This window comes from Leguminivora glycinivorella, chromosome 2, assembly GCF_023078275.1.
Source record: "Leguminivora glycinivorella isolate SPB_JAAS2020 chromosome 2, LegGlyc_1.1, whole genome shotgun sequence".
Lineage (NCBI taxonomy): Eukaryota > Metazoa > Arthropoda > Insecta > Lepidoptera > Tortricidae > Leguminivora > Leguminivora glycinivorella.
The window spans coordinates 18938015-18964744 of NC_062972.1; the positions used below are offsets into that span (position 1 = coordinate 18938015).

A 26730-nucleotide genomic window follows, 5' to 3' on the forward strand; every position below is an offset into this window, starting at 1 on the left:
TAGAAGGCGACTGTAGGATATGGGTTAAATTGTGGCGTAGGCGAGAGGCTGTGGCAACCTGTCACTACAATGTCACAGTTTCGTTTTCTTTGAACCCCTTATTTGCCAAGAGTGGCACTGAATCTTGAATAGTTTCATGTGCTCTGCCTACTCCTTCATGGGACACAGGCGTGATTGTATGTTGTATGTAAAATTACAGGTTTAAGTTTTTGAATTTACTTTTCAGTAAAACAAAGTCCACCAACCCCCAACCCCAACCCCGCCCGTGAAAACAAAACTATTGGATAGATTTCTTTACGGTTTTCAATTGAGTGATTCTTGAGGAGAGTTCAGCTGCATAATTTGTTTAGTTTTTGTATAATGTGTTGATCTACCAGTGCGAAGTCAGGGCGGGTCGCTAGTTTGGTTAAACTTATTTTAATTGTGGCGTAGGCGAGAGGCTGGCAACCTGTCACTGCAATGTCACAGTTTCGTTTTCTTTCAACCCCTTATTTGCCAAGAGTGGCACTGAAGCTTTAGTAGTTTCATGTGTTCTGCCTACCCCTTTATGGGATACAGGCGTGATTGTATGTATGTATGTATTTTACTTTATTACCATATCGCGTTATGAAACGAGTGATTGCTGTCACTCTCTGTGTCCCCAACATAATTTGGAGCTTGTCTTTTACCTAACAATGTCTAGACACTATTATGCTATTATGAATAATATTACTACTGATTAGTATCCTTCACTCAAGTTCAATAGATTTATGTTCATTAGAAATTCCACATAATCATTTCATTTCAATCGCGACTCAGTCAACAAGTTAATATGATTAGGAAATTAGGGTTTTGTACAGCTCAGCCGGCGTATTATGCTACCAATTTTATCTTTTATCAACGTGGATAAAACACCTGTCGCTCTCACACTAACATACTTGCCAAAGCGTGACGGATGCTTTATCCACACAGACAAGTGATAAAATTGGAAGCATATAATACGCCGGCAGATGTTTATCGTCTCCACCTCTCCGTCAATAATTGGTCTCAGGTTAAAAGGGATAACTCACGGATAACTTTTCCTCTGAACTTAAGTTGAAGTGCCACTCTCAGAATACGAAATTGTGACATTGCAGTGAGGTTGCCAGCCTCTCGCCTACGCCACAATTGAACCCACTACACAGTATTACACTACTATTAGGCTAGTTTCCTACTTGTCAAATTAGCTTCTTTTTATGAACTGTCAATTTGCTAATATTATTATTATTATTATTATTTATTAGTAAAAACATGTTTACATGACATTACAGTAAAACCAATGCGTCACGAATATGGAATTACTATGAAACACTGAGGAGTGACGTCACGGTCAATTCATTTACTTTATATCTTCCTCTTTGACTTATTAAGTTTAAAAATTACTGCTGTGCATATTAGAAATTATGTTTAAAAATTACTACTGTGCATATTAGAAATTATGTTTAAAAATTACTACTGTGCATATTTTTCTATTAATTATGTGGTGTTTTATTTCGTGTACTGCTTAAAATATATTATTTTAAGTACTTATAGGAAACTAGCCTACTAATTGTGTACCACGGTATAAGAAGAGTAGTTGTAATGTCATGTAATAATTACCTGACACCCGATTGTTACAGTCCGTATGAAAGTTTGATCCGACCTTGTAAAGTTTCGGAAACGCGTAAGTTTCCACCACCCTACCGTTTCGCTGGCTGGCTCTAGGCCGCGCGGCCACCAGTCGCAGTGAGCGCGGGCAGTCGATAGTTTGCCAAAATGCGGTGGTATATAGTAGTGTTTTGTTTAGTGAATCTTGTATTTGGCCAGAACACTTCTACTGAGGGTAAGTTTTTTTTAATGAAACGAACTTTGAGACATTAATTATAAGTTTTACTATCTCGCAAAGTTTGAAGCTTGATACTGATTCTGAAATAAAATAAATTGGTAGCTCGTTTACACGAGCTTTCGAGTGCTTTTATTGAATTTGCAGTTTGTTCGAGCATTGTTTGCACGTCGTTTGCTGGCTTTTCTGAGAGTTAATCCAGTCAATAAGCAATTGAAAGTTGCCAATTAGCTTCCCATTGGAATTAGGATATACTAGATAACGATTGTTTTACTGAAATATTTTTTAAACAAAACTGATATAATAGTTATTTGTTATACAAGGGGCAAAGTTGTATTTTAACGCCGAGTGTGGAATTGAAAAACGAGCAAGTGAAAGGATTCTATAGTTGAACCACGAGCGAAGCGAGTGGTTCGAGAATAGAATCCTGAACTTGCGAGTTTTTCAACACACGAGAAGTAAAATACATTTGCACCCGAGTGTAACACAAAACTTTTCGCCTCACTATAGCGAGGAAACTACAATGCAAAAAAATGCGTTTATCACTGCTTCCAGTAGTTCCACAGGTGGTAAATCATCTTTTTTAGTAGATTCACCTACTTTTATCAATTTTAAAGCAGTTAATTTGATTATATTCAAGGTCAAATTACTTTACCCACTAGTGGATAAAATGCGTTTTTACCCGCTGGTATTAAAGGACAAAACACGTGTTTCCGAGCTAGTGAGGGGAAAAGAAATATAAAGACTGATATTAAAATGTAAGTTAGTGGAGTTATTATCGCAATACAATAAAATATAGAAGCCATGCCGTTGTATTTTTGGTGCAATAGTAATTTGGTCATTTAACATTATTTTTAACTCCACAACCACGATTTCATGTATTTTATTTAACACCCGGACATTCCCGGCTTTAGTAAACGAGGACAAATCTGTCCACCTGTTACCAAAACATTTCTTTACTGTCAACTCTGCATTAAGTTGACCCCACATTTCCCAACGACTACTAGTAATCGGAGACCAGTTTTATGTTGGTCTTTCGGCATCAATCAGCTTTGTGAACACCGGGGTCCGAGCGGCACCCCTAATCGTACATTATGTCCCAAACTAGCAACCCCGTGCCTTCAGAGGATCCGTTACACTTTACTCGCATTACGTATGACGGGAGTCACGTTTATCACGGAGATAACAGCACCCGTCCCGCTCTAACCTATTTATCGCATCACTTTATTTAATGAGAATATTTCCATGATTCAACCTCGTGACGGACTCCCAACGTGATCGGGATGCTAACCCTCCTAACCGACGTGATTTTATCCAGCTCTTGTGCGGCTCTCATATTTTGTGTTTGACGACCGGTCTGGCGCAGTCGGTAGTGACCCTACCTGCTACGCCGCGGTCCCGGGTTCGAATCCCGGTAAGGGCATTTATTCGTGTGATGAGCACAGATATTTGTTCCTGAGTCATGGATGTTTTCTATGTATATAAGTATTTATATATTATATATATCGTTGTCTGAGTACCCACAACACAAGCCTTCTTGAGCTTACCGTGGGCCTCAGTCAATCTGTGTAAGAATGTCCTATAATATTTATTTATTTATTTATTTAAAACTTATAAAATGTTAATATTTATATTATGTTGTATAACCGTGAGACATGGACAGCATGTCATATTTGTCTAAAACTATACTTAGGGTACCAGGGAGGGTTCCCCTTGTTTTGGCATAATTTTAATATCAAGAATTCTTTTTGGCATAATCTATATTGGCATAATTCACCTTTTGCATAATCTGTTATGGCATAGTATAGTTACGCATAATATGTCTAGGCATATTTTTGTTTAACACTGATTTAAACTTTCACGATTATTACACATCATTATTTTTAAAATCGGGACTTCCACCACTGGATCCACTGGAACCACTGGATCGAACTACATGACCCTAAAGTCCTTTCCACGGAACGCCATTTCTACAGTAGAAAGGTGCGTGAAGCCATTGAAATCAAAAAACATCGCAATTTCAATCGGGACGAAGGTTTTAGGATCTCATCCACATGGAATCCTGTCATTAATAAGTGTAAGCCGAAAATAATATCGACAGTCGTTAAATCAAATATCGTCAGTGTTGTATGTCGACAGAGTAACATCCCTAGTGCGCAAACAGTTCAAGTTGATAATCAAAACCAAGTGCGGGTAGTTCGAAAAACTCGCGCGGCTGTCAGAAGGTGTTGATGTCATTTCAAGCCAGTCTTCTCCGAGACCACGGGGACAACGCCGTCCTTGAAACGTTGGAGGTCAGTTTAATATGTAGTTATACGCGATTAAGTCCCGATTTTAAAAATAATGATATTTTTGTTTGTCCGAATATATTTCGTGCATAAAGGTTATTCGCCGAATGGTTTTTATGCATAAATTATTTCTGCATAACATGGTTTAGTCGAAATTTACCATGCAGAATTTTTATCATAGATATCTACTATATTAATGTTGCAGTTCTAACCTAACCTAACCGAAATTCTTGACAAAATGTTGTATTTGTTAAGGTCGCAGTTCGAACCTAACCAAACCGACTCTCTACACAGCATTTAGTAGGTATGGGTGGATATTCTGATTTTAGGAAATATGCCAAATACATATATGCAACATAATTTTATTCATAAAAACAATCGGCGTAAACAAAATTATGCGAACTTATTTTCGGACAAAGTAATATTCATATTATTTTAGATTATGACAAATAAGTTTTCTGCCAAATTAACATTCGGCGAAAATCAATTATGCGAAGTCTGTTATGCGAAAATCGTTTCGGACAATTAAATTTATGCCAAATAGAGGGAACCCACCAGGGTTGGTGCAGGAACTATAATCGAATTTTTTTCATGTTTTACACTATTTTAAGTTAAGTACCATCCCTTAAGTCCCTGACCACTGAACTCGCATGCCACATGTGACCATTGAACACTTATTAAATAATGTGAACATTATAAAACATGGAGAAAAACGCGATTAATTGCCATTACCCGTCAGTCGAAATGATCCCCCTGTACCTTACATACATACATAAACTCATGACTTTATTCCCAAAGATGTCCCACGCAGTACTGCCCGACGTAACGCCTTGTTCGCCGTCCCGACATGTTCATCTAACGCTGGAATTCGTGCACCTTTACGCCGCCTTTGTAATACGTACAACAAGCTGTTCACGGCCGTAGACATTTTCAATACAAGTAGAACAAGTTTCCAGAAACAAGTCCTTGATACTTTGGCACAGACAACTTGATACTTTAGTTGTACAATTTAATTAGTATTAGTAGTATTAATCACTTTATTGTGTTTATATACAAGCTGTAGGAATAGAGATACGTCATTAGTTCCATCACTACTTAGTCGTTAAGTGCGTTAAGCTTAATTTACTGTAGTAATATAAGTGTCTTATCTATATTTTGAAGAGTTCTCAGTGAGAGCGTCTTAGGAGGTAGGTGCACATCTCTTGAACAGTGTATATCGTATCTAATGTAATTTTGTTTGTGCTTACTTCTGTTGTTTCTCCAATAAAGAAAATAAAATAAAAAAGATCGTAAGCCTCTGCCTACATCACACATGAAACTGCTGAAGTTTCTGCGCCACTCTTCAAGATACACGACTACTAAAACAACTATTGCGTATTATTAACAAACGCAAACTAAAAACTCTAAACTTGATAAAAAAATAAGTACTTTTTGCAAATAGAATGTCCATAGAAAATATTGAAAACATATCTTTACTTAAACAAAGTTAAATACGCAACTACTTTAGCCAAAAAAAAATTTACACCAACGTAATATTTTTAGATCAGACTTTTCTACTCTTTTGAAGTCCTATCTTTTCAAAAGTAAAGCGATGTAAAAGGGGCTTTTGAAGTTTATTATTTTGCGAACGATGTTTTGTTAAACTTATAATAAATTAAAAGTGGAATAATTTTTAAGAAAAAAAAAACCGCCGCTTTTAGTATTCTGGTGAAAGGTACTTGCGAATGTTGGATTATGTAGAAATGTCTACACAAATGTAAAACTGCTTTTAATATAAATCTTTTATTATTTGATGAAAACACAAATTTAATGAATATACGTATACCGTTAAGGTTTGAGGAGTTTACTCAATTCCTCATGAAACCGATATCCGATTACAAAATAAGAAATCGAGCTTGACAGAATTTGACTTGAAAACTCAATATGTACCTAAGCATAACAAAGAGAACAAATCTAACAAATAATGTCACTATTCTGAACTTAAATGCATGCTGTTATTATAAAAATACGAAAGTCACTATAAGTGTGCCATTCAGATTTGAGGAGTTCCGTTCTGATCATCATCAGAAGTTCCACTGCACCAAATGTCACTGTTCTGAAAGTAAACGCAAGCTGTTCTTATAAAAATACCAAAGTCATTATAAGCGTGCCGTTCAGATTTGAGGAGTTCCGTTCTGACCATCATCAGCAGTTCCACTGCACCAAATGTCACTGTTCCATATGTAAATGCATGCTGTTCTTATAAAAACACAAAAATATCACCATATGTATGCCTTTCAGATTTGAGGAGTTCCCTCGATTTCTCTAGGATCCCATCATCAGAACTGGGTTCTGATAAAAATGGGACCAATCTGTATGCATAATGCATATACATTCGATCAAAAAAAAAATTCTAAATCGGTCCAGTAACGACGGAGATATCGTGGAACAAACATAAAAAAAAATACAGACGAATTGAGAACCACCTTCCTTGAGATTTGGGTGCGGCGGTTAAAAACTACTGTATTAGGGACTTGAACTCACCGGTTTTGGAGCCCAAGGTTATTGGTTACCAGCCGATTTTGTCACCTTAAACATAAATAATTACATTCCTCTCCACATAAAATTCCTACATTTTTTACGGTTATCTTATCAAACACACTGAATTGACCTAAAAGTATATAATTAAATTATTATTCATAATAATATCAATGAACCTAAATAAAGTTATCAATTATTAAGAACAACATAACTTACCGTTTACGACATTAATTCACGAATCATTTTTGATATTATACGAGTATTTACGGAATAATGAGCATTGACGTCATAACCTTATTTAAGTATTCTCATAAAGTTAAAAAGGAAGTAAAATGCAATTGACGAGGCCGATTGGACATTCTCATACCCAAAGTTTGTTAAGGAAACTTTTACTTGTACCTACTTGTTATTTGCTTGTTTTATTTAAAAGCCTCCATCTATCTACGTTAAAAGGACTATAATTACACAATTGCTAATTGTTAATTGTTAATTGTGCTTCTACTCATTTCCTCAAAGGTTGACTGGAAGAGATCCCATTAAGGGATAAGTCCGCCTACATTGTATATTACTGACTCTGTAACTGTGTCTCTTTTGTTTCCTTTATGTACAATAAAGCTTATACATACATACATACATTACATTGATTACCTACTCTAACAGTTCAATGTTGTTTTCATATAGCATGCATCATCTCCATAGCCTTTAATACATTACCTAATGAGAAGCTTGATGATACAAAGGCTCAACATAATAATCAGTGATCGGACTCGGCGTCATTTCTAACAACATAAGCTTCATAAAACGTCATACAAAGGACGCCCAACTGTCCGATCTCTGAAATAAGACATATCTAAATTTAATTTAAATGTAGAAACGGCACCTATGTCACCAAAAGTCGGACCAACATTGTTCCGTGATGAGAACGACATCTAAATATTGAAATTGTGAAATTAATATTGATATTACGTTAGGTTAAATTAATATTACTCGCGCCACTTCGAGGGCTAACAAAATTAAATCCAATGGTGGTCAGAAGTACATACCTATTTACGCCACCATAGCTTGGCCTGTTAATATCCGGAATGGTATTTTTGCCTTTGCTGATAAAAGATCCAGTCCCATCAAATAAAAACACAACATGAATCTATCGTCGCAAACGTAACGGATAGAAATATTTTGTGCTGGTTGTACTGACCACGAAAAATATACTCACTCATTCCTCATTCCATTCTTTGGGTGCAGCTGTTTGTGACATTGTCAAGAAAAGATTTGAAGTTCTCCTAACATTTTTAGTAGGTATTCGGTGGATATATTTATTTAATTTTCTATACGAGTAAAAATATGGATATGTAAGATGCCTAACGATTTTTGTAATTTCAACTCCGTGCGGTTTTATGTAAAAAGGCCTTTCAGATTCTCATTTATCAGTTTTCATTATAATCGGGACAAAAATTAGGAATTCAAGACGAAAGCCATTTTTATCAACTTTTATTTACCTCATTCTTATTATGAAGCCTTTTACGAATCCTTAAATATCAATTTTCATCAGAAATTTCAGTTGGTGGCCGTAATTTTATTTTATCATTTTAACTTCCGATTCCAGTTAAGGAGCCTTGCGAATTCTTCGATATCAATTGTCATCATAATTAGAGTCAAAATTTAGAATTACAAATAATGTCCTCATTTTATTGAGTTACAAATGATACCTACTCTACTCTATAAGTATCTTTAGATAGGTACCTACTTAGTTCAGTTTTGAAATATCGAAGCTATGCGTGCCAACATGGCTTTCAAAAGGATAAAAGCACCACAACTTTACTTTCCCAATTTACAGACGAAGTTAACCTACCTTAATGATAAAAAATTTGTTCTGGCCGTATTTTTCAACTTTAAAAAAGCGTTCGACACATTGGAAACGAGCACCCTTTTGAAAGCCATGTCCGAGTGTGGAGTGAGCGAGCCGCTGAACTCGTGGTTCCGCGACTACCTTACTTCGCGCTCCTACAAAGTTAGGGTTGGGAACACCTTCAGTCATGAGTGTGCAGTCGAGTGTGGGGTTCCGCAGGGCTCAGGGTGTGGTCCAGTCTGCTACCTGATGCACGTCAACAGCTTGTGCGAGGTGCTGCAGCATTGCTCGGCATACAGGTTTGCGGACGATCTCTGTGCTCTGCGCGCCGGCACTGACATAGAAGACACTATTCGACTTGTACAGCAAGATATAGACTCAGTCGTTAAGTGGTCTCATGACAATGGGATAGTTCTCAATGCTGACAAAACCAAACTGCTACTAATCCACTCTCCGTATCTACCTATCACCAATATTCCAATTTGTTTATATGCTCACAGTTATCCTTGTTGTCACCAAAATATGAATAATTGTACCTGCAGACCTATAAAGATAGTTAAATGTGTTACTTACCTAGGAATGCAAATAGACGAACATTTATCCTGGTCGCTACATGTAAACTTTATCTATGACAACCTCAGAGTTTTACTTGGTAAATTCTTCCATTTAAAATTTAGAGTTCCAATAGGCACTTTGAGATGTCTTTACATGTCACTGGTAGATTCCATATTGAGTTATATAAATAAATATAAATATAAATATTGGGGGACACCTTACACAGATCAACTTAGCCCCAAACTAAGCAAAGCTTGTACTATGGGTGCTATTTAAGCGACGATATACATACTTAAATAGATAAATACATACTTATATACATAGAAAACATCCATGACTCGGGAACAAATATCTGTGCTCATCACACAAATAAATGCCCTTACCGGGATTCGAACCCAGGACCGCGGCTCAGCAGGCAGGGTCACTACCGACTGAGCCAGACCGGTCGCCAAATGCACTAGACAGTTATGGATTAACCACCAAGACTAACATAGATAAATTGGAAAACATTCAAATTCGATTTTTAAAATTACTAGTTAACAATAAAACCAAAGCAAAATGTAAAGGAAACTATAGGTTACTTTTCAAAATATGTAAAATATTACCAGTCAGCCTTAAACATAAATACCTGCTCGCAGTCAATAACCATGGCTGTCTAGTGCAAAACCCCCCTAACTCTTCTAATGCGCCAATACATCCTATAGGGCACAGCTATTACACTAAGTCGGTGGCTACAGGTAAGCTATCTGTGCCTAGAATTCATAATTATTTTGGTGACAGATCGCTAAAAAAGCGTATTCCATATCTGCTCAATAGCTTACCTGAAGCCATCCGAAGTGTAAAGCACCCAAACAAATTTAAAACTATGCTAAAAAAAATTTCCTATATATATTACAATAATTTATATTATCTATTATATAAGAAGTTTAATGATTTTTCTTTAAGTTAATTTAATTATGTTTATGTAATTGAGAGACTGTTGATCCCACAGACAAACTCGTTCTGTTCCAGAGTTTTGTGGGACTATATGTTAGATATAAGTTTGTCAAATCTGTGGTCACTGTATATTAATAACAATAAATAATAATAATAATAAATGCTTTCGTTTGGTAGGTTTTTAGTTTACTTGTGATTACGAGCAATATATATAATATCGATACATATATATAATTGTATATATTATGTAGCTGTAACTGCTGTAATGTTCAATGGATCATCTTCATCTAAGAATAGGCAATCTAATGGGTTCTATACTTCAAGGCGTACTTAGGTGAAGAGGTCAGTAATTAATAATCAATTACGTACTAAAACGATTTATCTTCCATGAACCTACATGTAATATCATTCTTTAAGATTCATAGTGTGACCTATAAGAATTAAAAGTAATAATAGTAATATTATGCCGACATTCAATTGATCGCTATTTTTTATTATACCTGGCAATCCTAGAAATTATCACAAAATAATATGTAATTACATTGATATAGCAAAGGTACACTTCCCCAATGCACATCACATTAGAACATAGTAGGTATTTTATTATAAAACTATTCCAAAAACCTTATAAACTGTGCAAAAAACTTATAAGCAGACAAAGATTTTCTGGTTCAATTTTGGTGAAGAATGATAGAAATGAAAGAGTTTTTGTTTTTACAAACATTTTCTAAGTGTAATCAATGAAAGTTCATGTTACTGTTATTAATCCTAATTAAATATTTTAGCTAGATTCAGACTAACGCATGCCTTGCCTGCGCTGAAATTGCTAGACTTACAATGTCTGGTTTGCCGCTTTATTAAAATAAACAGTACTTACTACAATAGCTATCTAGAGGCAGGTACCTAATATCTACTCTCGTTGATACCTTCTGAAATTGCCCATCCGCGCGTGAGCCGCAGTCCTTAAGTTAAACCGAATCCCTTTTACCTATCCACCACAATTTTCCCGTTGGTTTACTCCATCGGAATTCCAAGAGCCTATAATTTGCTTATATGGGTTTCGTAACAATATTCAATATTGACGAATGTTCCAAAAATAATAACCTTGTCCGAGCTTGCTCCACGCGTCCTCGACTGCGCACACTACATTCACCACACTTATAAAATACATATAAAGAAGATAAACAAACAAGGTGAAACTACTCGTTGTGTAATTCCGGGAATGTTAAGGAAAATAAATGAGGATTTATGCGGCCAACAATCCAAATAGACACGCTTGAAGGAGAAGGAAATGGTATAGTCTTGTAACATCATGTTGCGGTGTTTGGTGACAAGTAGTTAGAACCGGGATGTTTACGTACTTACACTTACCTTATATTATTTCGCCATATAATAATTACCTTATTTAGGTATCAGTGGGTACAGTAAATAATTACAATGCACATATACCTATATATTTTTCCATCTGACCAACTCATTCTTGGCTAGATTTTGATACTTGTTTTTTTTTTTGTTGTTAGTTCATCACAAAATATCTTTGAATACATATTCGACTGCTAAATCAAATAATTTTTGTTTATCCATACTAATATTATAAATGGGAAAGTGTGTGTGCCTGTTTGTTTGTCAGTCATTCACGGCAAAACGGTGCGAAGTATTAACGTGTTTTTTTAAGTGGAGATAGTTGAAGGGATGGAGAGTGATACAGGCTACTTTTTGTCTTTTTCTAACCCGAGCGAAGCCGCGGGCAAAAGCTAGTAATAATATATTATATTGTCGGTAGTCAATAAGATGCTATTCCATAAAGTATCAATTTGAAGTCAACCAAATAGACAACCGACAATGTGGTTGCCTTTTAGTAGAAAACATCACATTTGTTGAAATAAGTAGCAGTCATAGAAGAATACAGAATAAAAACTGAAAATTAAAATCAACTTGAGTGTCAATCAAACTAGATGCAGGCCAATTTTAATTTTAATAAACGTCAAATTTCGATCTCAATATTCTGAATTATACGGTTAGGATTCACACTCCACACCGTATCGAGGCCGCAATTTTGACGTTTATTTACATTATAATAGACAAGAGACGGCCAAACAGAACACCGAGAATTTTAGTTCCGATTGTAGCAATTCCCATAAATCCCTAAAACTAATAGAGGCACTTAAAATTCTTATTTAAATTTGGAAATTAACTTGAATTTAATACAAAACTGAGTCACTTCACTTCAAATCTGTTCATGCCTCATAAAATTGTCTACCTGTTCTTAGTACTGGTATCCTCAGACAGTTAAATTTATTTGACTCAATTCAAACAAATGATGTTCTAATAAAGAGAGAGTGGCTATGAGTTAAATGTGAAAAATAATGATCTTTGAATGGACGATTAACTGATTTTTACAGATACCTTTTTTTTATGTAAGTATTTGCCTCAAAGTTACTGTAGTTACATGTACTGAAATTAAATATAAGTTTTAAATGTCCTTAAAATCATAAAAAAACTGGTACTCAGATAAAGATGTCAATCATTGACGACTTTTTAGATACCCTTTTCCAATTTTACATCTGCCGGAACAGTTTTACAAAAGGTAAGATATCAAATAGATGCATTGACGTCATGTTAGGTCAAGTTGCAATTTTACCTTGTTAAAGTTGTTGGTAGGTAGATTTCGGATTTTCAATTTTTATATCATTCACGTTTGGTCTTTATATCACTAACTAAATTATCAAAAGTTGAGCCACGGCCAAGGTCGACAAAATTGCACTTGCGTAAATGGCAGATAGTGGTCCTTGCGAAAGCGACGTCGCGGACCGCCGCGCTTGCAACACCGCATACCCATTCATTTATTAATGCTGCAAATTATAACTATCATCCATAGGTGCCTTTATAACAACAATGCATGAAAACTGTAGAACTTATAAAAACTCACAAAAGTCAGTCGTACTCGTCATGAGGGTTCTGTATAAAGTAATTATTTTTTAGATTATTCTCTGAGATATTTAAAACTCAACGGCACGTACCTATCCTTGATACAATGCCTCAAGGGCTTTTTCCGTCGTTTTTTGGTCAAAAAGTTTGTCTTTTATTTTACGCTTAAAATGTGCTCACGAGTTAGCGCTACAGAAAAGGACAGAAAAAGCCTTTGAATCCCCTATTTGTTTCCCCTCTAGTACTCATTGACAGCGTCAACTGCATGTCGATTTTTGCATATGCCCTGTCTAGTGATGTGCCGTTCCATAATTTGGGACAATTCGGGAACTTCCCTTCCCTTTGAAAGAAATAATTATTTCATGGGAAAACTTACTTCTTAATGAATATTATTTTCGGAGGGAAAATTTAGATCCTTCATATTTTTTTTACCCATTTGGTTACAGTTCTGCATACATTTTTTTTGACCAATAAGTGAAATAATTAATTAATAAAAACAAACTGAACAAAATTATTTCGTCCTTGCAAACGATCCGAGAAGCTTACAGGTACCTAGTAGTAACAATGTGGTTCCGGTAACAAGCCTTGTGCAATGCAAGTGAATGAACTGCATTGAACTTTTGTATTGACAACTGTGTGTTTAGTGTTTATTTTGGGAAGTAAATATATTTTAGTAGGTAGGTAAAGTACTGTTAAACTATCCGGTAAACATATTAACACTCATTGGATAATTATATTGTGCAAATGTGCAGGCTCGCACTTTGTGGCAATCGGTTAGGACGGGTCAGTACATATGTAACCGTGACTAAATTCCTTGATTATAAATCTTTATTGCACAAGCCAAAATAAGAACTAAAATTCAACATTTCAATTCACTAAGACTCAGTAAACCATTGTATATTTTAAAATAATTTTATTACATATAAATTACCTAAACGTTACACTCCAGTGAATTCAAATATCGCAATTCAATCATTGCCTTCCTTTTGCAATTCATTTTGTTAACTTAAACATCACGTGGAATAATCAATGCAGTTCAAAATTATTTTAACTGAAATTTAACTGAAATATCACTAAAATTCCAGTTTTTTATGTAATATTTTTACCACTCGATGTATTTTTTTTTTAATATTTGATTTGTTGTAACATTTTAATAGACTGGTATTTATTATACACGGTGATATAAAAAGGACTGTTCAAACTTTGCATAGTAACTTTTGGGGCCATAATGAACAACTTTTATTATGGCACCTATGCTGAGATCGCAAAAAAGATTTTGGCTGTTTCATACATTTCGACTGTCATGATTGTCATGAACGTCATGATGCCGCTCATGTCTATGGAACAGCCAACATTTATTTCGCGATTTCAGCATTGGTCCTATAATAAAAATTGTTCATTATGACTCCAAAAGTCACTATGCAAAGTTTGAATGGCCCTTTTTACTTCATCCTGTATATTAAACATTATTCGCTTCGAAGATCTCTGTTTCATATATGCATAATACACATTTCAATATTAGGTACTTAAGTAACGTCTCGTCAATAAATACTAACGATATTGATTTGAAGGGTGGTTAATTTATTTCACTAATGGTTGCATTTGCATACATAATATAATTTTCTTAGAATGTATTTCATTTCGAAGCATATGAATGGGGCCATAATTATTAGGTCGAGTGACATTAATATTGGTCGCTATTTGATGAGTTCTGTGGGTCTAGTGAAAAAGGTTATAACTCAAATTGACTCGGTGAAAAAGGGCACACGTGCCATGGGACTTATGACCTTTTTCGCCGAGTCAATTTGAGTTATACCCTTTTCACTAGACTCACGAAGTTAGTCTCAGTGTTAGATTATTCTGAGAATCATTAGAATTTACAAAGCCTTTGTGCGGCAGGAGTGTCAATTAGAAGACCAAAACTCATTCTAAGAATTTACGTATAGATATTATAAGTACTTGTCTTTATAGATAATGCGATTAATGAGAATTCAAACCTACACAAAAGTCAAAGTTAAGTATAAAAAGAAAACATACATTTCAAAATAAATTAGGGTGTCATTATTAGTTCCTAAGTAATCTTTGTTACTTAAATCTTACACGATGTTCCCTGTAAATATTATTATAAGACATTCTTACATAGATTGACTGAGGCCCACGGTAAGCTCAAGAAGGCTTGTGTTGTGGGTACTCAGACAACGAAATATATAATATATAAATACTTATATACATAGAAAACATCCATGTATAGAATGTACTAGAACATAATTATATTGTACAGTCGCCTTCAGTTATTTCTATACGCTTACACAAATATAAAGTAGTAGTAGTAGTAAAACACTTTAGGGCCACTTGCACCAACGAAAATGGAGGGTTAACCCACCATTTTATATGGAATTTGACAGATGACAGTCCACTAACCCCGAGTTAAGTGGTTGATGGAAGTGTAAGTGGGCCTTATTGTGCCAGAAAATAATACAACACACAAGAAAAAGAGCTTATCACTAGTACAAAGGCGAACTTATCCCTTTAAGGGATCTCTTTTAAGTAACTGTATAGATGTTACTGAATTTTTGCTTGTTTTCTCTCTTGATTCTTTGAAAGCTGGCGAAAAAGTAGCGTTTTGTCCACGTGTTGCTAAGTAATCAAAGACAAATTCAGAGTTTGAAGGATAAATATTTATCAACCTTTATTCAGAGTATCAATTGAGAGAGCGAGAGAGAGAATCAATTGATTCTGTTTAAACTTTACAATTAATAAACTGAAATAAATTAATAAACTGAAATACAGGAAAGAAAAAACGACAAGGCCCACTGGTGGCCGAGCCGGGAATCGAACCCGGGTCTTCAGCTTACGCGGCTAACGTCATTACCACTAGACCACCCGCCCGCCCTTAGAGCCCTTACGGCTCAGCCACGACATTAAGCTAAACTAAGCGCGGCAGCGGTGAGCGGCGGCCATACATTGGAGCGAGACACAGCGATGGGACTTTTCATTCGCACGTATGGTTGCCGCTCACCGCTGTCGCGCTTAGACCAATGTCGTGGCTGGGCCGTTAGAGTTGGTCAAAGGCGCCTAGCCCTATCAGAGATAACATACACTAGAGAAATTTCGTCGAGTTCCAAGGCGGGCGGGTGGTCTAGTGGTAATGACGTTAGCCGCGTAAGCTGAAGTAGTAGTGTGACTACTTGAAAAACAACAAATCAAAAAATATTTCATAAAAATAATTTGATTTGTTCCATAGTTATTTACAATTAATATTTCTTTGTGTTTGTGTTATATGTATTTTCCCTGTCGGATGTTGATGAGGAGTGTGAAGCAACTAACTAGGTAAGCATTAGACTTGTTTAGGATGTGATGAAACGCGTTTCGAATTGCAGGTTTACTTACAACGCTGTTGAAAGTGCAAAATACTTCGCGCACTAGGCTCCGTTTACATTGCTTATATCATACTCGAGTGTGTGGTGTGTGCAAATAAAATAAGGTGTGCCGAACTGGATTGATTGTACATAAACAGAGATCGTTATGTTACGTATCTTTTGCAATATCTTCAAATGTTTTAAAAGGTTTAAACACTTCACTGAATAACGCGTTAAGGTTACGCTCATAATTTTCATAAAACACAGTTTCGTCACTATTAACCATATATATTATTATACCTTTAAACGAGCAATTCTTGTATATTTATTTATTTATTTATATAAACGACGATCTCGGAAACCGCTCTAACGATTTCGCTGAAATTAGAAATGTGGTGGTTTTCGGGGGTGAAAAATCGATCTAGCTTAGCCTTAGATCCCGGAAAACGCGAATTTTTGAGTTTTCATGAGTTTTTCTTTCGCGTTAGTAAACGCAAAATATGGTCGTTAATTTCGCCGATCGCGCATCGGCTGGTCGTGTCGTAGCTCAGTCGTAAGAGGTCGTTCTAATGTTCGCAGGCACATCGCAGGTGATGATGGGTCAAGGTTTCGAATCCCGGCCAGAAATAAAGTTTTTTTGTTATTTTCATTTATACTTAAGAGTTGTTCCGTATTTTTTTGAGTACGCACAAGTATTACATTTTTTTTATGTCTTAATTTTAAATCGATTAAAACTTAGTCGAATAGCAGATTTCAAAACGGGACAAACCTAAAACAGAACGCTTTTATCAAAGCGAGCAACACTGAAGCTCAGTGTTACCACACACACTTCTTCTAAACTGAACCTAACTGCCGCTAGCTCGCTCCTCGGAAGCTTGAGCCTATAATTATTATAAAATACGCTGCAGCCACGAATCACAAGGAGATTTCTACGTGCCACACAGCCTGTGGACATATGTCTAAAATATCGAAGGATTTGGGGGCCCCCTTGGAAGCTGGCATTCAGAACCACATCAGGTGAGTCCTATTATATTTGAAGTCTGCTAGATTTCTCACACAAGAGTTTTTTTTTTATCTAGAGACGTGATATAATAAAATAGAACCGAGGGAGGCTCGGTCGCCCGGATATTACTAGTATTACTACTAAAACCGTTTATGATTATGATATATTATGATAATTACCCATGTTTATGATTATGATATTGCTAACTTGTACATTATTTTTGTGTGATACAAATGTGATGACGTAATAACAATATTTTCTTGAATGATTTAGATTAAAAATACCCTTAATAAAAAAAACTGTAGAAATAGAATAAATCGGTTATAATCAGTTTATAACGTTTCGATTCCTTTACAGCCTTCTTGGTGGACGGGTGACAGACAAAAAAAGGGTTTGAAAAGTCGGGATATTATAAATTACCTAATTAATATCATTGTATGCGATATAATCCGTTTGCATGGTTTTATTTCGTGAGTAACTATCGCGCTAACCGAAGTCAATATTATTCTGAGTAATCTGAACTTACCACTGATTTAATAATCCAGTGTGTATGCCTTATACAAGCGATAAATTAAACCTGACCAAAATACTTAAAAATACGTTAACTATATGTGCCGTTATCTGGGTAAAGGGACCTTATTGTCGGTGGCGCTTACGTCCCGCGGCGTCGTATTTGTATACGAACATCGCTCATAACGCCGTAAGCGCCATCGACAATAAGGTCCCTTCACCTAGATAATGTCACATATGTATATTAAACGGAGTCGATAGGTAGGTACCTACTCTAGGAAATGTGCCTAATACGCTGCTGGCGTTGCCCCTCTGTATTTCTGTATAGGAAGAGAAATTTCGTCACTACTTTGAAAAAATCTCGTATCTCATGCTTCTCCTCAAAGTTAAAACGCAGTAAGTCTATATGCATTCCATACCTACATATTTACTACAATTTTCTTTTCATTGACAGACGAAGATACAAGTTTTTTTTTCAAAGTAGTGACGATTTGCTGTACTAAATAATCCCCAGACCTGGGGTCGCCGCTTTTCTCCCGCAGACGCTGCCCTAACTGGCGAAAGGTAACTCAAAAACACCTCTTAATAAATTGTTATCATTAAGAGGTGTTTTTGAGTTACCTAGGTACTCTTAATTTTCACCCCACTAGGCATTTTTTTTTTTAATTTACTCAATAACAATGTATGTGCAATGTATTGTAAAAATAACATGACAATGTACCTATTGCGATGACAGTCAATGACAATTGTCAACGAGCCTTTAACGCGAGCAAACGCGAGTGTGTTTGCATTTACAAATATGTTTTTTTTTATTTTTAAATGAAAAATATTAGTTTAAAATTTTAAAATATGAGTGAATGTGTGTGAGAAATCTAGCAGACTTCAAATATAATAGGACTCACCTGATGTGGTTCTGAATGCCAGCTTCCAGGGGGCCCCCAATCCTTCGATATTTTAGACATATGTCCACAGGCTGTGTGGCACGTAGAAATCTCCTTGTGATTCGTGGCTGCAGCGTATTTTATAATAATTATATGCTCAAGCTTCCGAGGAGCGAGCGAGCGGCGGTTAGGTTCAGTTTAGAAGAAGTGTGTGGTAACACTGAGCTTCAGTGTTGCTCGCTTTGATAAAAGCGTTCTGTTTTAGGTTTGTCCCGTTTTGAAATCTGCTATTCGACTAAGTTTTAATCGATTTAAAATTAAGACAAAAAAAAAATGTAATACTTGTGCGTACTCATAAAAATACGGAACATATACCGCCGACCATAAAATAATGCGTTATTTTATCTAAAAACTAGAAAAAACTATGCTAACTTAGGGCTAAAACATATAATGCTCTACCTAATTAATGCCTATTCAACAGGCAAAGGGCAGACCTTAACGACAGGTCGCTTAGTAAGAGTATTACCGATGCGTACAGTTACGACTCTGGTAATACCGTCGGCGCCGGGATGCAATTGATGCACGCGCGCGAGACGCCATTGCAATGGTGGTAGTGTGTTATCTATCAACACGACTACAGAACCCTCTCGGAGGGATGTGTTAGTATTGTCGTGGAACCATTTACCTCTTGGTTGTAGCTGGTGTAAATATTCTACGCTCCAGCGTTTCCAGAAATGTTGAACGGCTTGTTGAATAACCTGCCATCTCGCGAGGCGGTTTGGATTGTCGTTAGACAAGTCAAATTCAGGTAAAGACGTTAATGGTTCCCCGATGAGGAAATGTCCAGGAGTAAGGGGTAATGGATCAGTGGGATCATTACTAAGTTGACACAGGGGTCTTGAGTTCAAGACGGCTTCAATTTGACAAAGTAGAGTGTTAAATTCGTCCTGTGTCAGTTTCAGTGTGCCTATGACACGATGTAAGTGTCGTTTCAGACTACCTACGGCTCGTTCGACGAGGCCGGCAAAGTGCGACGCATACGGAGGGTTAAATTGCCAGGTGATTTGCATGTTAGTCAGCTGGTTATTTATAGTAGTCTGATTGGACTCGTTTCGTAGAAACGTATAGAGTTCAGATAGATACCTGTCACAACCTACGAAGTTCCGTCCGCAATCGGAACGAATAGTTTTACAATGCCCGCGTCGGGATATGAATCTACGCAATGCGTTTAGAAAGGATTCGGTTGATAAATCAGGGACTAGCTCCAAATGGGTTGCCTTCGTCGATTGGCAAACGAATACACACACATATGATTTGAAAATTTTCGCGTTGCGAAGTTTACTTGATTTAAGGAAGAAGTGTCCCGCGAAATCAACTGATGTATTTAAGAAGAGACGAAGTGATCGAACCCTAGTACTAGGCAATTGAGCCATTGACGGCTGTGGCGCAACAGGTCGAGCGCGAATACATGATATACAGCGTCGCGTACGCATACGTACTGCATCGCGAGCACACAGGATCCAGTAGGTCTGTGCGAGGGCAAACTGCAAAGTTTGAGGTCCCACATGTAACTGTGTTTTATGATAGAAATCTATAAGCAGATTTGTAAAATGATGTTTCTTAGGAAGCATAATCTGATGTTTGGCATCATACGGTACATTAGCCCGATTTATTCTACCGCCGACCCTGAGGAGTCCGGCATCGTCCAAGAAAGGCTTCAGTTTTTGAAGACGTTTGGTACATCGGTCGTCGTCTTTGAGACGAGAGATGTCTTCAGGAAAGGAATCACTTTGGACAAGGGATATTATTCGACTGAGAGCTTGTTTCGTCTCAGGAACAGTTACATGTTTAGTCGTAGGATTCTCATTTTTACATTTGTTTATGAATCGTAATACATAAGCAGTGACGCGTAGTAACCTTGGAAGCGATGAGAATCGCTCAATGAACTCTAAGCTATTAGGTTCATTGATTTGAGTGAGAAGAACATGCTTACGACGTTCTTCGTCGGTGTGGCATATGACGTTAGTCTTAGGCCACTCAGACTCATCTTTGCTGAGCCAAGCAGGTCCCGTAAACCATAATTGATGGTTCAACTGAGATGGGAGAACACCACGAGACGCGGGGTCTGCGGGGTTATCTGCGGACTGAACGTGGTGCCACTGTGAGGCAGGCACGTTGCTTGTTGTCTCCGCTATGCGGTTAGACACGTATGTCCGCCATTTGTCTGGAGACGAACGCAGCCAGGCAAGAGTTATAGTGGAATCGGACCAAGCGTAGACTTGGTTGAACGATATTCTACTGCTGTAAGCAGTGAGGACCTTTTTTATCAATTTTGATAAGAGATGAGCTCCGCATAGCTCTAATCGAGGTATTGTTAGGCGTTTCAGAGGCGCAACTTTAGTTTTACCTATGAGTAGGTGTGTGCTATTAGCACCGTTTGGATCGACAACACGAATGTAGACGCAGGCAGCATATGCCTTTTCAGATGCGTCTGAAAAGCCATGAAGTGACACTTGATGTGTGCTGGGAAGCACATGACGAGGAATATGATGAGGCAGGTAGTAGGGAGGAGTGCCAGGACTCGCTAAGTCGCTGACTGGCTCCATATGTCCCAAGTCTAAATATTCTTGGATACATTTATTATAGTTCTCACGTAAGGCAGGTTCGCGAGACAAGCGTGCCTCTAGTTTAGTTAAACGTGAGAGAGCTATAGCACGAGAATCGCCCAAAGGCGGAGCGTTTTCCTTGAAAGGTAGGGAAACTGTATATTTCCCATTGTCATCTCGTGTGTGAGTTTCGACGAAAATCGACTCACAGCGCAACTCATCTTTCGTAAGATGTGGGTAATCTGGTATGGATTCCAATTCCCAGAATCGTTGAAGTTTCGTGTCAAGTTGACAAGTGGTCAAATTGACACTAAGGCTTTTCATACTGTCATATGAAATTCTACCACCTATCACATAGCCAAAAACAGTGTTGATGGCTACGAGTGTGCCCGGAGGACCTATAATATTATCTCGTAGCAGTATGCTATCCAGATGATCATTCCCCAGTATCAGTTCAACAGGTCGCGTTGAGCGCAGTTCTGGGTCCGCTAAATTAAGATTTTGTAAGTGTTCGAACCTCTGTATATTCCCAATTGATTGAGGAATATTAGCAGTGTAGCGTGTTAGGCTCGGTAGAATAAAAGCTTCGATTTGAAGTTTAGGTTCGGATTTGTTGTGGGGTGTAACCTCGCACAACACGTAACCACGCGGATGAACATCGCCAGCAATGCTGGTGAGCGTAGTGCCAGTCACAGAGTACCGTGGCAGGCCAAGACGCTGGACGCACGACTCAGAAATGAGCGTGGTCTGCGCTCCTTGATCCACAAGGGCGCGAACGGACCGCGGCGTGTAAGGCCCCTGGTTCAGGGGTCGTAAATTTACAAGCGCAGTCGTGAGTAAGACTGTACAGTTCTTACCAGAAGGTTGCCCCGTAGCTCCATGTAATGGAGTGGGCGTGGAGGATTCCGCTACTGAGCGCAACTCAGGGGAAGAAGGTGACTCCGTAGTCAGTAAGACGTTTGGAGTAGGCACGTCTTCATGTAATGAAGAGTGGTGCTTTTGAGCGCAAACGCGGCAAGCATGGCGCGACTTGCAGTCATTAGGCTCGTGGCCAGAAAATAAACAATTGGTGCAAAGTTTATTTTGTTCTACGAAATGTTTTCGTTCATTTAAAGTGAGCAAATTAAACTTCTCACATTTATATATAGGATGTGAATTATCCTTACAATATACGCATTTAAATTTATTTAAATAATCCGTTGCACTAGTAGCATGTACACTCATAGTACGCGAATTACGCGCAAACGACGAATTCGTATTTCGCGGCGCATTATATTGCACGTCAGAGTGCGATCGAGTAAGCGACATTGCTTGTTTCCCCGCCATCGCATGGCGTGATGACGTCACCGCCGCCGGGCGGGCCGAGCCGGCCGCTCCGCCAGCGGCAGCGAGAGCGAGCGAGGGCGCCGTGCGCGACGCGGGCCCCGCGGAGGTACTTAACGTACGCGCGGACGCGGTCATCACTTCGGATGCCGCTAACTCCTTATCGAGAAAATCGAGTAATTCAGACACGTTGGGAATGTCATTTGAAGTTTTTAATGATAATTCAAAACGTCTACGAATATTAGGTGTAATTTTGCGTAGCAAAATATTTAAAAGTACAAAACTCCAGTCGTCAACTGGTAGCCCTAAAGATTTCAAGGCCGTTATGTTTTCATGATAGCAATTCATTAAGTTACGTAAATTTAATTGTACATTTTTCTCATTTACCGATTCACAGTCGAAAATATTATCGAAATGTTTTGTTGAAATAATTCGCTTATTTTCGTAACGCGAAATTAAGACCTGTAAGGCATTTTCATAATTCACGTCCGTAACAGGAATAGATTTGATAAGATTATACGGTTCATCTTTTAAAAACAATAACAAATACCTAAAACGTTCGACATTTGATAAAGTTGTATTCTCATGAACAAGTGATTTAAACAAATCATAAAACGCATTCCATTCAGTCAAAACACCTGTGAATGTTTGCAGTGATAAGCGCGGTAAACGAATATGTGATTGCTGAGATTGCTGAGTGCAGCAACTCGCATGTGACACCCCACTAAATCCGCCGCAGACGGACGTAAGGCTTTGTTTACGCTCTTCTTTAAACGTATCTAAGGCAACTTGAACCTTAAAGTACAAGGAATCAAATTGATTTCTCACAGCTAAATTATCATCGCGGTTGAATGACTCATTCTTTGCCGATAACTTTTCAATTTTCGTTTGAACTTGGAAAAATGATTTTTTAATTGCCGCTAATTCTTTAACTCGAACTCGAAATTCGGCCACATTATCTGAACAGTCTACAATTTTTTGAATATTATTAATTGCTAAATCGCGTTCGAAAGTTAATTGTTCAATCTCCATTGCGGTCATTTGATTATTGTACTGTGAGAAATAATAAAGTTGTCACGAAATAAAATATGACTAAACTTGTAAATATGTTGTTTATGTTAAGTATTAAGATCTCTAAAATGGCTAGGTACTAGCACAATGTTAGTTAGTTAGTTAGTAAAATGTGTAATAATATAATTTGTCGCAAATTGAAAGTAAGTAAATTACAAAGATAAGATTTCCGGTCGGTAGAACCCGAGCAACAGAAATTTGAACCCTGTGCCGTACGTAATACGAGCGACAGTTTTACTCGATACTGTATTGTGACAGCACCGATTAACTTGGTTTTCTGATACGTTATATCAGAACCATAAAATTACAATTTAGTACGCAAATACTAAATGCTATATAATGTACGTTGTACAAAATGAAAGAAAGGAATTGCGACAAAATATAATATTTTAATTAGACCTAGGTATGCAATGGGCGATTCGACGCGCGCACACCTACCGCCCGCTCGACGGAAATATAAACGAATGTAATTTCGCAAAAAATGCTCAAAACCCTATGAAACTATATATAATTAGAATCGTCTCGTTGAGATCTAACTATACGTATCGGTATTTTTAGGAAATATCGTCCGACGCGATCGGAAACTCGATATTTGTATTTGTAAGTGGAGGTAGATTCTCGCTAACTTACGGAACAAAGAAATTGGAAATTTTACTACAAGTTCGCACAAATATCACAGGAAAATTAATAAAATGCCAGATACCAGAGTGGTATCCGGCTCGAAAACTAATTATGTGTGAGAAATCTAGCAGACTTCAAATATAATAGGACTCACCTGATGTGGTTCTGAATGCCAGCTTCCAGGGGGCCCCCAATCCTTCGATATTTTAGACATATGTCCACAGGCTGTGTGGCACGTAGAAATCTCCTTGTGATTCGTGGCTGCAGCGTATTTTATAATAATTATATGCTCAAGCTTCCGAGGAGCGAGCGAGCGGCGGTTAGGTTCAGTTTAGAAGAAGTGTGTGGTAACACTGAGCTTCAGTGTTGCTCGCTTTGATAAAAGCGTTCTGTTTTAGGTTTGTCCCGTTTTGAAATCTGCTATTCGACTAAGTTTTAATCGATTTAAAATTAAGACAAAAAAAAAATGTAATACTTGTGCGTACTCATAAAAATACGGAACAGAATGGTATCTTTTCAATTTAAATCAATAGAAAGGTTTTTTATGAGAACATTAAGCGTCAAGAAGAAGATTACAAAGTAAAAATAAAGAAGTACTTAAACACCTAAACATAAAACGCGATAACGTACGGACCGTTTTCAGCGTACAATTAACAATTAAGACTGATGATGGCTAATAGCCTGTGCTAATAGTGGTTTGCCCAATGCCTTCTGGCTTCACGCTGCTTAACCACAATCGCCTACAATTTTTTTTACTAGCGACCCGCCCCGGCTTCACGCGGAGAGTAAAGCGTAAAAATGGTTGTAGTAAGTTGTCCTTTAAAGTTAGAAGATATAAATGGTACGATTCCACCATAGGTACATTATTTACTTGATTATTAGCAGATATCGTCATATTTCCATCAATTTAAAACAAAACCTTAACAAATTATTATACCTAAACCTTTTTCAAGAATAATTTTATTCAAATGTGAAAACCGTATGAAAATCCGTTTAGTAGTTTTTGAGTTTATAGCGTACACACATACACACACAGAGAGAGACATACGAGGTGAGGGTCTTTGTTTTATAATTTGTAGTGATAGTGATAATGATAAATAGGCTTAGGTACTCATGGCCACAGGCTAGCCGAGGCAAAAACGTGGCTTATGATGCTCGCTCTCCCAGAAGGTGCCTGTTTACCCCAGATTTAAAGGTTGCCGGGTTGGGTGCGCCAAAGTTCATATAAAATTGGTATATAGATTATTGGTAGTCCGAAAATGTTTTTCATACAATTTAAATTATAACGATCATTTTTTATAACAATTTTATGTTCATAACTATCGTAACTTCGAATGACTTATGTTCATAATGTCATTAATCAAAAATACATTTTATACTAATGTTAATGTTTATATACTTATTGATCATAACGATTGCGAGTAATATAATTTATCGTTATATGATTGTTAACAGAACAGAAATCACATGTGACAGTCCAGTTAGGTGCGACGACGAGCGTAGCGAGGAGGAGCGTGTTAGGTTGACCGTGAGCAAACCAGAAACGACTTTTTAATGTAAATTGTATATGTCACTGTAAAAGCTCCAGGCGCGTTTCTATAAACGGCTCAAGTTTTTCATAGAACTTCCCCAAAACTTTTAAAATAATTTTATGATAAATCATTTTCTTAAACACAAAATTATGAATGTTATTAAATATTTGTATAGAATTTATGATTAAAAATTTACGGCTAAATGATTATTATGAACAGTGATAGTAGTACTATTGATAATGATGAAATAAAATTATGATAAGTAAAATTATGAGAAATGATCATTCGGAACACAAATCGGTATAAACAATAATTTTATAACAAATAATTTTATATGAGCCAATATGGATCCTGCCGGGTTATATGAGCTCAGAAAAGAAATAGACGCCAAGACAAGGGCGATATATACCGGGACTGACAAAGCCCATACAAAAAAGTGTACCCCTGATATGTATGGGCCTTTTATTAGGCATAACACTAGGTGGCACTATTAGCGCTGTTTCGCAGCCTGGAAGTGGCAAAAATCATATTTTCCCAAATATTTTTGCGTGTTTTTATTTCTTAGAAGGAAAAATTATGGGTCCATATTGGCTCATATAAAATTATTTGTTATAAAATTATTGTTTATACCGATTCGTGCTCCGAATCATTTCTCATAATTTTACTTATCATAATTTTGTTTCATTATTGTCAATAGTACTACTATCACTGTTCATAATAATCATTTAGCCGAAAAATTTTAATCATAAATTCTATACAAATATTTAATAACATTCATAGTTTTGTGTTTAAGAAAATCATTCATCATAAAATTATTTAAAAAGTTTTTGGGAAGTTCTATGAAAAACTTGTGCCATTTATAGAAGCGCGCTTGGAGCTTTTACAGTGACATAATACAATTTACATTGAAA

At 36.9% G+C, this 26730-nt stretch overlaps 1 protein-coding gene and 1 non-coding gene across 2 annotated transcripts in view; one reads left to right on the forward strand and one right to left on the reverse strand.

The window, feature by feature from the left end:
• Positions 1–1732: 1732 nt before the first annotated feature.
• Positions 1733–26730, forward strand: part of LOC125235845 (regulator of hypoxia-inducible factor 1-like) — a 67455-nt gene continuing 42457 nt past the window's right edge. Inside the window, exon 1 of the mRNA XM_048142454.1 lies at positions 1733–1840. Within this exon, the coding sequence (XP_047998411.1) occupies positions 1774–1840 (67 nt within the window). The 5' untranslated portion in view covers positions 1733–1773. The remainder of the gene's footprint in view (positions 1841–26730) is intronic.
• Trnat-cgu lies at positions 15731–15802 on the reverse strand. Its single transcript has one exon. It is a non-coding gene; the product is annotated as a tRNA-Thr (tRNA).